General features: G+C 40.4%; 2 protein-coding genes across 4 annotated transcripts in view; one reads left to right on the top strand and one right to left on the bottom strand.

Annotated features, from left to right (window-relative positions):
• Nucleotides 1–12,984, top strand: part of Supt3h (SPT3 homolog, SAGA and STAGA complex component) — a 342,544-nt gene that overhangs the window by 100,616 nt on the left and 228,944 nt on the right. The gene's annotated exons all lie outside the window — the stretch shown is intronic.
• Nucleotides 7,886–9,103, bottom strand: LOC101834896 (putative uncharacterized protein ZNRD1-AS1). Its single transcript, XM_005072307.3, has one exon. The coding sequence runs from the start codon at nt 8,511–8,513 to the stop codon at nt 7,950–7,952; it is 564 nt and encodes a 187-aa protein (XP_005072364.2). The 5' UTR covers nt 8,514–9,103; the 3' UTR covers nt 7,886–7,949.

Below are 12,984 nucleotides of genomic sequence, written 5' to 3'. Positions count from 1 at the left end.
ATATCCTTTAAAAAGTGCTGAAGCGTGCATTTGCTATTTATGTTTGCAGTAGACTGAGTACACTTTTACTATTTGTGGTCTGAGAAATTGGAAACAACCAAACAGTGGTACTATGGTCTAAAAAAAATAAATTTTAAACAGCTGCGGGACATTATTTTTAGAATGATAGAGTCCTAAAGCCATGCAAGTGCCCCTACCCTCTTTTGAAATGGGGACTATTCCCACCCATAGAAAGTCAGGACATTACTTTTAGAATGGTAGAGTCCTAAGCCATGCAAGCGCCTCTACCCTCTTTTGGAATGGGGACTATTCTCACCCATAGAAAGTCAGGCTCTCGTCTCATCACGACAGATTAAAACCTGAACTCAGAGTCTGCTTCTGACTGGTGGGAAGCACGGCTAGCATCCCTGTGCCAACCTTTGGCTGGAGTGTAAATGTTTGTTGTTATATGCCAGGGGCCAAGCCTAGCCAGTTCATAGTTCTTATCTTTCCCCAACCCTTACAGGGATAAAAGTGTCATTAACACTGTTATACAAATTAGAAATTTGAGTAAGCATGGAGGCAAGGTAAGTTGCCCATCACAAAATTTATCAACAGTAGTCCTAAAATTTGTTACTTCCCCTAGCCACAGCCCACTAACTCAAGTTGTTGGTTAAGCCTCATGTTTTGTGAATTTTTTCTCCTGTTACTTAAACATTTATATATGCACGCTTCTAGATAGAAACTCCTGATAACATTTAAATGTAATAAAATTATAGCGCCAAAACATTATAACTTAAAAAGAATCTCATGACATTATTCACAATCCAAATGGTTTTAATTTGATAGTTTTGTTTTACTGTCCTGCAAATAAGTTTTCTTACCAGCATAGCTGCCATTGTATAAGAGCTTATCATTGATTCCCAGTGGTCAGCGGTGTTTTTCATTTCATGTTGAAAACAAAACATGGTAATATTCACAGGGCCCTGAGTGTCAAGGCACTAGGTTGTCCTGAGAGCAGGGAAAACCCAAGGGTGTTCCTCCCTCCTCTGTCCCAGCAGTACTGTACAAGCTGAGGTGGTTGAGGCACGCACCCTTCCCATCCATCTGCACAAGTTGAAAGTTCCTCCTTTTGCTTTTCTGCTGAGTATAACCAAATGTGTGTGCGTCTGTACATGTGAAAGCCAGTGGTCAATGTTGGGTGTCTCTTTCCATATTGTTTTGAGACAGCATCTCTCACTGACCCTGAAACTCAGAGATTGGCTTATCCTGAGTGGCCAGCAAATCTTAGGGATCTTCCTGCCTCTGCCTCCCCAGTACTGAGATTACAAACATGCATTGCTCCACATGTCTGTAAATTCTGGGGATCCAAGTTCAGGTCTTCATGCTCGTCTGGCAAACATTTTACCGACTGAGGCGTCTTCCCAGCACAGACTAGAAGTTCTGGTTATTACTGCCTTCTCTTGAGTCACGTCCATTTCCACCACATCTTTTCTGTTCCATTTGTTACAAATCTGCACCATTAGCCTCATTCCATATCCACTTCCTCTCCCCATTGCCATTATCCTGCAACAATTAAAGAGCCTTTATCTGCCAGTTTATTTAAAACAAAAATCATGCCTGTGGGAACTATTACTGAAAATTTGCTTGCTCCCATCCTTAGGCTTCTAAACTTCACTTGAAAAATGGTACCTTGCCACTTGTCTTAGTTAGGGTTAGTATGGCTGTGATGAAATACCATGACCAAAGTCAGTTGGTCTTCATCAAAGGAACTCAGGGAGCAAGCAGGATCCTGGAGGCAGGAGCTGATGCAGAGGCCATGGAGGGTGCTGTTTACAGGCTTGCTCCTCAAGGCTTGCTCAGCTTGCTTTCTTATAGAACCCAGGAGGACCACCTGTTCAGGGATTGCATCACCCACAATGATGGGCCTTTCCCATCAATCACTAAGAATTCCCTACAGCAGAATCTTATGGAGGCATTTTCTTAGTTGAGGTTCCCTCCTTTCAGATAAAACTAGCTTATATCAAGTCGACATAAAACTAGCCAGCACACCACTTACAGCTTGTTTAACCATTCATTGTCTCTTTTATAGTTTGGGGTTTTGGAATAAATATTCTTAGGAACCATGAGAGTAGAAGGAGACGACTCAAGATGAGAGTGGCTTTATTTAGTAATTTAACAAAAATGCATACCGCAGGAGGGCTGAGCAGAGGGCTCAACTGATAAATTACCTACTGTGCCAGCACGAGGACCCAAGTTTTCTACTTAGCATCCGTGTAAAAACTGGGCATATTCAGATAGTGGTGACATATGCCTTTAATCCCAGCACTCAGGAGGTTGAGGCAGGCCATCTCTGAGTTTGATGCCAGCTTGTTCTACATAGTGGGTTCCAAGACAGTCAGGGCTGCACAAGGAAACCCTGTCTTGAGAAAAAAACAAAAAACAAAAACAAGGGGAAAAAAGCTGAGTATAGTGGAGAACTTCTGTAACTCTAGTCCTCCTTCTCCTGGGTGAGGGGGAAGGAGGGGGGGTGGAGAGGGGTGGGAACAGGCAGCAGGCAGATAGATCCCAGAGTACTGGCCAATCTTTCCTATTGGTGAGCTCCAGGGTCTGTGAGAGGCCCTTACCCCAAAAGATGAGATTGTGGAGTGATAGAGGAAGCTATTGATGCCAATTTCTGGCCTCCACATGTCTGTGCACTTATAAACATTGGTGTCAGTATTCATATATGTGCTTACACACACACACAACCACAGCAGGTTCAATTTAGTTTCCTCTTGCTTGGGACTGTCGCATCACTATTAGATTTTTATGGCCCTTTGGAAAACTGCTTCTGTGTGTATGCATGTGTCTAAATAGAATGCTGTCCTGCATGCAATTGTGAAAGCATTAGAGAACAGTCCATATCAGCACTGTATGTTTGAAAGATAACTTGACTGCGCTTTATCCCCAGCACACTAAGCACTGGGACGATTTTCCTTAAATATATCTTTGTCAGTTACTTTAAACAGTTAGTGTAGTGAAGTATACACTTTATTTCTAAGTGTGAGGTAGTGATCTTTCTTCTGTATCACTAACCAGTCCTTTAAGTACCATTGTGTTTATTCTTTTTCTTGTTAACCACATTCAGCATTCTCTTGGAAACAAGAAATTCTTGCGTTGTGTGGAGGAGTATAGTTAGTATTGTAAAAGTTGATTGAAAACTTTGTTTTGTCACTAATTAATTTAATAAAAAACCTATAAATTGTAGTGCTTGATAGAACCTTCTTGGTTTTGAAGGCATGTCATTTGAGAACCACCAACATAAGCCATGTAAAGACCAAGTAGTTAACAAAATGATGTCACTGATTTCTGTATGGTCTTATCTTTGTTAATAATTATTTATTTTTGACATGGGGTCTCACTAGGTAGCCCTGGCTGGGCTGCATCTTGTTATGTAGACCAAACTGGCCATGAACTCATAGATTTACCTGTCTGTGCTTCCCAAATGCAAGTGTTGGGATGAGAGGCCTGTGCCATCATGCCTGGCTCTTTTCACTGTTTTCTAATGAATGAATAGACTGGCGAAGGAAGATCAAGGCCCAGATGCATAATTTGATTCTTGGAATCCTAACATGAAACACACTGTGTATTAAAGTTAGATATATTTGATTTAAATGGGCAAAAATCATTTCAAAAGCATGCTATCTTAGAGAATTAGTTTTTCATTTTATTATATTCATTTTACATACCAACCAAAGATCCCCTTCCCCTTCCCCCTCCCCCCTCTTCCCTCTCACCAGCATATTCCCATCCATTCCTTAGATAGGGTAAGGCCTCCCATGGGGAGTCAGCAAAGCCAGTGTGGGTGCTAGGAACTGTACTCAGGGCTTGTGGAGAACATTAAGTGCTCCTAACTACTGATCCTCCTCTACAGCTTCTTAATCTTAGTTTTTCAAATGTTACCCAGGTTTCTGTGGTCCAACTGTTTATTCTCATTTTAAGGCACAGTCACATTTTTGTTTTTCCATATTTTTGTTTTGATAAATCAGAATGTGATGAATGTGATGGGAGTGTCATCTCCCCCTTAAGTCTTGACTTTTTTTTCACAGAGTCAGTGTCAGAAACAGGATCTATAATGCTAGACTCAGAACCTGAACCTCTCCTGTAAACAAAGTACAAGGCACCCACGTGAGTGGCTGCAACAAACGTGAGAAAAGTCTACTCCAGGATACAGAAAGGCTTTGGTGGATAGGAGCACTGAGTCTAGGAGTCAGGGCTGGCTTTGTGCCACTACTGGCAGTGAACCTTTTTAGCCTTTTTTGTTGCTCCCTTGGACATCTCAGTCCTCTTTTGATCTCATTTTTCTCAGGAGAATTAGTGAGTGTGAAGGAAATACAATAATGTATGCTAAAGGCATGCAGCTATCAAATCTGAGGACACGGGTTTAGAGATCAGTGATTTGATAATTGTTTTGTCCTGTGATGTTATGGGCACTGGGCATGCATGCTACAGGAGCAACCCTGCTTCTGCTAGGGCCAGTGGCAGGCATAGTTCTAAATTGCTCTTAACACAGAATTTGTGCTTTGATAACACTTTTGTTATAAAATTTGAATATGGATGACTTTTCATTACCAAAATGTCTGCATTCATTTTGCTTTTTATAGACTTGAGTTATTAGTACAGTTTTATGTTGCAGAAAAACTCTTCCCCTGTACTCATCCTCCATTGCTACTTGTCCCCTCCTCCAGTGTCAGTTACAGGTGGTGAGCCAGTATTTATCATCAGCCACAGTTTGCATTAGGAGTTGGACTCCAGTTCCCATTCTGTGGGCTTGGACAGATGCCTATAGTGATGTGTCCATGATGAAAGTATAGTATAGATAGTTTGATTACTTTAGCAATATCTGGGCTCCATTTATACCACTTTCTTCCCCTCTGAATTCTTAGCCGTCAGTGTTTAATTTCTGCGTACCTTTGCCTTTCCAGAGTCTTATAGTTTTAGTCATAGTTGAGCATACTTTTGTGTGTACTGGCTAGTTAGTTAACTTGACACAAGCTGTTTTAATCTGGGAAGAGGGGAAATGTCTCTATTATATTGGCATGTGGGTGGAGTTGTGGGGTACTTTTAATCTTTATATTCTTTATGGTAAATGTCAAGAAATTTGACTGCTGTATTGTATAGTAACTGCACTTAGCTTTCTTTCAAATTTGTTTCTGTATCACAACCTGGTGTTGGGTGCACTAGTACTTTGTATGTTGATCTTCTCTGTATCCTTCGGTTATCTATCATTTAAAAATTCCTTGCTTCTGAGGAAGACATTCGCAATGGGCCAGCTGTATTGGATTGAGTAACACTGTTAACTTATGTAAGTACCCACGGTGCACTAAACACAACAGTCGGCCTGTCTGGCCATAGTTTGCAACCCTGATCCACCTGTTCTTATTGCCCCGCCTTCCCCTCTGGCCTCTAGTAGCCACTGTTCTTTCTGCGTCTTTGCTTTCTGAACTAAGCCTGTTTGTATTCTGTATAGATGGAAGTGTGCAGTGCTTCCTGTGTGCCCTACCTGGCTTATTACACTCAGTGTCTTCAGTTCCACCCCAGTTGCTAATAAATGGCAGGATTTTGTCATTTTGTGTGCCTAATACTTGCTGACCACGTTTTCATGTATGCAGTTGTCATCTTTTCTTTTCTTTTTTTCTTTTTTTTTTTTTTTTGAGTCAGCCTTCCTGTGTAGTCCTGGCTAGCCCAGCACTTGTAGACCAGGCTTCCCTTTCAAATCTGCAGAGACCTGCCTACTTCTGCTGGACTAAAGGTCCCAAGTGCTGGGACTGAAGGTCACTACCACAAAGACTTCATGTTTTCTCTGCTAATGAGGCCCTGTGGCCTCTACTTAGTTGAATTTTTTTCTTATTGAGTTGTAAGAGTTGTTTGGCTATTTTCATGTCACTCCTTTATCAGCCGGTCAGATACTCAGTAGTTTATCTTCTCTTAAAATACTGTTTTTTTTTAATCTTACTGAGTGCCTATTTTTTTTTTTGTTTTTGTTTTGTTTTTCGAGACAGGATTTCTCTGTATTGTTTTGGAGGCTGTCCTGGGACTCGTTCTGTAGACCAGGCTAGCCTCAAACTCACAGAGATCTGCCTGCCTCTGCCTCCTGAGTGCTGGGATTAAAGGCATGGGCTACCAACATCTGGCAGTGTCTAAATTTTTAAGATCTGTTTTTATTCTTTCTTGAAGATCTACTCCCAAATAAATACAGTAGTCCAAATGAGAGAAAGACTAGAAACCCTTGCATAGTTTTTTCCTCCACATATTTTAGCAGAAAAGATTGTTTGTGGAGATAAACTATATAAAAGTATTACTGAAAATTAATGGTCAGACTTGAAGGTAGTGTGTTTTGCTTCAAGAAACTTTGCATTCAATTCACTTCATTTCTTTGGCCAAAATTAAAATTCTTCATTCAGTTATTCAATATTTAAAATGTCATAGCCTAAGCTGTCCCTGGAATTTGACTAGTTTTCAAGAAACATGCAGGGTTTTTTTAGTTCATTTTTTTATTGTCTTGTCCTATTTTGAGGAAAACCTCATACTATAACTTATCACTTTCAGATTTTTCAATATATATTAAAACTCTTAACTAGGTTCCCCATTGAGGAAATCTATATCATTTGTTTCATGCAAGAGGTTAAGTTCTTTGAAACCAAACCTGTTCTTTGGTGAAAACGTCTGGAACTTTCCCAGTGTCCTGTGCAGAGCAGTAGTGAGGAGGTGAGGCCAGATGGCCACGTGATGTGGGAATTCCTGGCCTACTGCCACAGGGGAGGTCTGTTAAAAAGTTTAAATTTTTCCTGTGGTAATGTTTTCAGAAAATATTTCCAATTCCCTGCATGTTAAAAATGGCCATTTGTGTTCCTTGTAGTGAAGCCACAGAGAAGCAAAGGGTTGCTACTTAATGGTTTTCTAATCAAAGGAAAAATCATTGTGATATTCGGCTGTAGAAAGGGGTTTCCAAGTACGATTTTTGGTTTATTTTGTAAATAAATTCTTCTGGAAAGAGCATTGCTTGTGTTGGTGCCATGACTCTGCCGTGGTTTTCTCGGCTTTCCCCAGTGAACGTATCTTTGGGTGGTCTTTTACTTAGGGACATGATACCACATAGTTGCCTCTTGACAAATAGCCACCACCCTTCTGTTTACCCCTGCCCATCACCTCAGCTTGCTTTGTAAAATTGGCCAAATGAATATGATTGGTTCTTGTTCTTTTGTGAGGCTTGCCTTTTGAGAGTTTGACTTAATGAGATCTTTATCTTGTTTGATTAGTTGAAAGGATTCTGAAATATATTCAAATTAAAATCACATTATTTTAAAGACTATTTCATGGGATTTGTTTCCAACTTCAGATTCTGAATTTTTCATGCCAGCCTATAATTTATGAAAATGACAGAGAAGTACCTTTCATTTGTTCTTAAAGCATTTTGTGAATTTAGATTTTATACTCTAAATTTTATCTCCCTGTATCTCCTTACATAGGTAATCTTTTTCCTTGACTGTTTTGTTTTTGTTGTTCTATGCATCTACAATGAATACTTCCAACATGTAGGAGACTATTAATGATGGTTTGTGCTTCGACTTTTTTAAAAGAAAAGCAGAATATGGAGAATAAAGTTAATTTTAAACTCCCTTTTTAAAAAAGTTATTTTATGTGTATGAGTGTTTTGCTTGCACACATGTCTGTTCACTAGAATACTCGGTGCCTACTGAGGCCAAAACAGAGTGTCAGATCCCTTGGAACTACAGTCACAGGTGGTTGTGAGCTGTCATGTGGGTGCTGGGAACTGAGCAAGCGGTCTCTCCATCCCTTCCAGCTCTTTCATAAGGAAGATGGGGTATCAGTTACTTACTGTATAATTTCCTGAATGACACAGTACTTCTAAAAGTCTTTATTAATTTCCAGGAATTTTTTTTTCCTTCACGAAAAGCACTGAAATTTTACTGGTCTTTGATTTTTCGGCTGTGACTTTTCAAAAAGGTTGGCAAGGCCAGGAATTTCTTTTGGTGAGGCTTTGCCGTTTTCGCTTCCTCTCGTGCCTGAGACTTCTCGATAAGACTTTCCAACTTAATGAGGCTTTTCCTGCGCAGCTCCAAAAGCGGGTGTGCATTAGCCCTTTCAAAGTCTTTCATCTCCTTCTTCACTTTCTCGAGCTTCTCTAGTGAAGGGAGCTGGCCCTGGCTTCTTCTCAAGAGTCTTTCCTTGAGTCTTTGCTCTATCTGTTCCCTGCCTCGAAGCATGCGCTCCTGGTGGTCTTTGATCTGCGCCTGCTCCCTCTTTTTGACCATCTGCCTTTTTTGTGCTGTCTGGCCGTCGTACACAATTCTCGGTAGCCGTTCATTGGGGAAAAATCTACACATTCTGCTCTTAAAGTCTCTGGCCTGGCTGGTGCGGTGTGCCTGTCTTTCCATCTGTTTCCTCTCTTTCTCGGATAGCCAACAGTATCGTTTTCGTCCCTCCATGCTCTGTGTTGCTTCGGTTCTGCTCGTGTCTTTCCCCCTCATCGTTTCCACTGTTCTTTCGTCATGGTAAGTCTGCTTTGGCAAGCTGTAGTCAAGAGAACAGGTTTACGCTCCAATGCTTTATATTCCTCTGGTCACTCAGTGACCAAGTGTCTTGGTTGTTATATGCATGCCACCTAGATTCCAGAGCCAAGAATCTTTACACCGGTGGAGAGTCTTGACTTTTAGCCGACTGGTATCTTTGGATGCATTGGTCAAGCAAAAACCCTCCAAGTGCTCAGAATTCCTCCAAAAGAAGGTGAAGAAGGTTAGCTTGTGCAGAGTTGCCACAAAAGGAAATGAGGGCCCGAGGATGCTGAAGAATGGGTAACTTTGCTTCTAGCTACTGCGCAGCTGCAAAAGACAACACAGCTTCAGGACCAGTGGGAATGTAGTTTTCTCTTACTCCAATGGCCTCAGAATCAGTATTCAGGAAATTAGCACGGTGGTGTCTCAGTTCTTCTCACTTCCTGTTCGTAGGTTTTGCAGGGTGCCAGACACAAATGAAGAAATATTCCGCGGTGGGGTCTGAGCTGGAAAAGCAGCCAGAGGCCCCGCACTACTACTCCTTGAGTTGATCGGACGTCACAGTCCCTGGTTGAAAATGCCATGGCAACAGAGACCATTCTTTCTGAGAGGTTCTGCTCCCTCCGTGAATCTCTCAGATGAAGTTCTCCATTCCCCTACTATTTTTAAAGACCAAAATTTGTTTTTGCTCAATACTGTTTCATTAGTAAACAAGACAAATGACGGTTCATCTATTTTTATAAAAGCTCTTTCAGTTGGTCTTGGTGGCATTGACTTGTAGTTTAAGTGTCCCCAGAGGCCTAGGGAGGAGGATCACCCGAGCCCAGTATGGTAATAAGTTCTGTGTGGGTAAATATCTGTCTGACTTCTAGACAAAATTGTTGACAAAGAAGTGATGTTTTAAGATGAATCATGTGAGAAGAAATAAAGTTTTCAAAGAATGTCTAATCATCCAGAAATGAAGCCTAATTGCTAAAAAGACCTAGAACAATAAACCAGGAGGATCCCATTTATGACTGAATACGAGCATTATTAGGTTAGATCCCGAATCTAGCCACCGTTGCTATGATTTCCTAGAAATGTTCCATGTTTTAATAACTTTGTGTTATTGGGCACAATGAGAACTAGATGGAGAGTGGTGTGGGGGCAGAGAAATGGTAATGATGCTGTATGATCAGTGCTGCTCTGTGTAGTTGGCCATCTGTGAAGCTCCTCTGAGGGAAGACCTCTCAGTGTAGGTGCATGGGGGCCTCTGTGACTATACACTCACCAAACTCTCCCTCCACCCTAGTATTCCAAGCCCTCATTGAGAAACCACGGCTTATAGCCATTGGTTTAGAATTATTAGAAAGAATAAACTCTTCATATGTGCTACAGTATGAGGGATGTCAGTGATAATAGCGCCCCCACAGAACCCTGACTGCACTGTGACAGTTTAGAGATCAGCTCTGGAAGTCCGTAGACCCAATTCTGTACTCACAGGTAATATGCTAATATGATGGAAAGCAGAGAGAGAGAGAGAGATGTCTACAAGGCCTGTAACGCAGTGCTTGTTAGCAGCTCACTAGTATTTGCTGTTATCAATAAGTGAGCCTTACATCGTGTATGTAATTGCAAAAATTTAATGGCTTAGTAAATGTTACTTCAGTGCTAAATCTGTGCTTAAAAGGTTGTTCCATTTAAGTTTATATATACATAGCATTTTCAATAGTAACCACAGATTTAAATATGTGTGAAGAAGTAAGAATTAAGAACATTCTTATTTTGGTAAACAGATATTAAACTGTTTTTCTAAGAAATCCACCAGGAATTTACCCACAATTCCTCAGTTTGTGGCATCAGGAGAGCAGCCTTCAGCTGTTTACAAGTCCCTTCCCCAGTACTTGGAAATCTCTATTTTTTGTGTAAATCATGCTTCTTCATGGCTTTCTTCTGGCAGCTTCCATGGTGATTTTTGATCATATCTTTTATCTTTTGAACAATTGCTAATTTGGTCTTTAAAGTATTGTGTGCCTTGTTGTTGGGGCTTTATCTTCACTTTTTTTGTTGCTTTGGGGGAACATATTGGGTCCATATGCAATCATAAAAAATTATAATTCCTAGCTTGAGGAAGTTTATAATCTGAAATACCATCAGTATAGAAGCATACAAAGGTAATGTAGGAATGATACTTCAGGCAATACAAATGAGAAAATAAATACATATAAATAACTAACTCTACTCAATCTTTAGAAAAGTGAAATGTTTATGAATATACTACCAGGAAGGGGCAATTTGATGAAGATTCTAAGTTTTATGATGCTGACATATTGGTATTACATTATATTATCATCTTTTATCAACCCTGAAGTGACTTACTGTTCAAATTGGGGACACTGGTTTGAAAGGTCCTCTTCAGTCATAAGCCATAAAAATGCCATAGTGGTTTTGGGGTTTTAGCTAAAAATAGCCTGTGCTGATTCTGTGTAGGTGTGCTTACCGTATTTGTTTATATTTGCTCAGTGTTGGTACTGCCTTTATTTCCAGCACATTTTTTCTTAACTGTATTTATGCCTTGTTTCTGTGTGAAATTATAAGCAAACAAAACTGAAGATGTAAAATAAAATCACACACAATTTACAGCATTAAAGAAGGTATCTGTTTTAGAAAAAGACATGATCATCGCCATCATTGCCGGTCCTTCCATCGTCTTACACTTACTAAGTTAGAGCCCAGCATGTAACGAAAACTTGCTGCTGTTTTAATCATCTTAAAGTTCATGTTGAGTCCAATTTAGAGAAAAATGCTTCAAGAATTCAGACAGCAATTCCTAATGCACATATAATATTTAATACTTACGGAGTGCTGTAAGAAGAGGATTTTTTTTTCCTTTTTCGCTTGGTGGTTTTATTTATATATAAAAATGTGCTTATCAGCTGAGCAGTCGTGGTGCATGCCTTTAATCCCAGCCCTCGGGAGGCAGAGGCAGGCAGATCTCTGTGAGTTCAAGACTAGCCAGGTCTACAAAAGCTAGTTCCATGACAGCCTATAAAGCCTACAAAGCCACAGAGAAACCCTATCTCAAAAAACAAACCCCCCCAAAAAAAAAAAGAGGAAAGAAAAAAGAAAAATGAATCATCTATTAATTTCCTTAAAAATTTTAAATTCATTACTATCCTAGAGTGTTTGGGGTGTGTGTGTGTGTATGTGTGAGTGATGGAACATGTGTGGAGGACAGGGGACATCTTATATTCTAGATATGGATTTCGGTCCATTAGGATTACCAGCCCTATTTGTTTTCAGCCATACATGGAAATTGGTGACTCTGCTGGTTATTTCGGCTGGGCTTTTCCACCACAGAGCACTCTTAGCACAGTAAAATGTATGATTTGGCAGAGTAGGCCCTTGTGGGACCCGGTGCCTTTGTTGTCTTGGGACTCCCATTACCAATGCTGTGTGTTAGCTCTGACTTTGCATTTCTCCACACCCTTTAGATGCTCCTGGGTTCCTTCCACTTGACTTATCCATATCAACATGACTGGTGCCAGGGGAGTCAGCTCAGACCTCACAAGATGCCAGACAGCTGCTATCGTGCTGTGTAGAGGGCAGTTCCCATTTCCTTACGCAGTGCCAAGGAAGGGAGATCTTACTTAAGATTTCAAGGGTGTCTGGATCTTAAAATTACTGTTCATCAGTATTGGACTCAACAATATTTTATACACTATCCACTTATTAAAAGAAGTTATAGCATCATTCTTATGTTAACGGAAATAACAACTCTGGCTTTCCAGGAGAAATGCTAGGCCCAATGGAAATGAAGGTAATTATAGGATTATTGTTCAGTAAAATCAAATTACCCTGCTTTTTGAAGGCAGAAATAGGTGAGAATATCAGGTCCTGGATTTTATTCACTTATTAGTTGGGAGGAGCAGAGTTCAGTTTCTTAAGTACAATGTTGGGTTTAGTTAGAAAAAATAATCCATCTTTAGTTTTAGCAGGGGAGGGAGCATGGCAGGGTCAGCAGAAAGAGAGGAAATGGCAATAGCAGTGTGGTCTTCTTGAGGAATTGCCAGAGTCAGTGTTTTATAGGAAAATAAAATAAAATTCAACAGTCTGGGCAACACAGTGAGATCATCATCTCCAAAATAAATGAATTAAAGAAAAAAAGTTAAGTTCTACAAAATCAGAACTTGTCCAGAGCTCCTCATCCTCAGAGCATAGAGGTACCAGACACCAAACAGGTACTTCACAAGTGCTGTGAATGGAGGCCGAAGAGGGTGTCAGATCTCCTAGAACTTGAATTATGGACTTTTGTAAACTGCCAGGTGGGTGCTGGGAATCCAACCCCGGTCTCCTGGAAGAGCAGCTAGTGTTCTTAACTGCTGAGCCATCTCTCTAGATCTCAAATGTAGTCAGTTTGTATTTGTTACAGGATCTCTAAGATTCTCACAGATGCTAAGTTAGCAAA

This window comes from Mesocricetus auratus, unplaced genomic scaffold, assembly GCF_017639785.1.
Source record: "Mesocricetus auratus isolate SY011 unplaced genomic scaffold, BCM_Maur_2.0 Super-Scaffold_100021, whole genome shotgun sequence".
NCBI lineage: Eukaryota > Metazoa > Chordata > Mammalia > Rodentia > Cricetidae > Mesocricetus > Mesocricetus auratus.
This window is presented reverse-complemented; position numbering and strand designations above follow the sequence as displayed.

Excerpts from the sequence above, each read along its gene's own strand:
- LOC101834896 (XM_005072307.3), bottom strand. The coding sequence starts at position 8,513 with ATGAGGGGGAAAGACACGAGCAGAACCGAAGCAACACAGAGCATGGAG.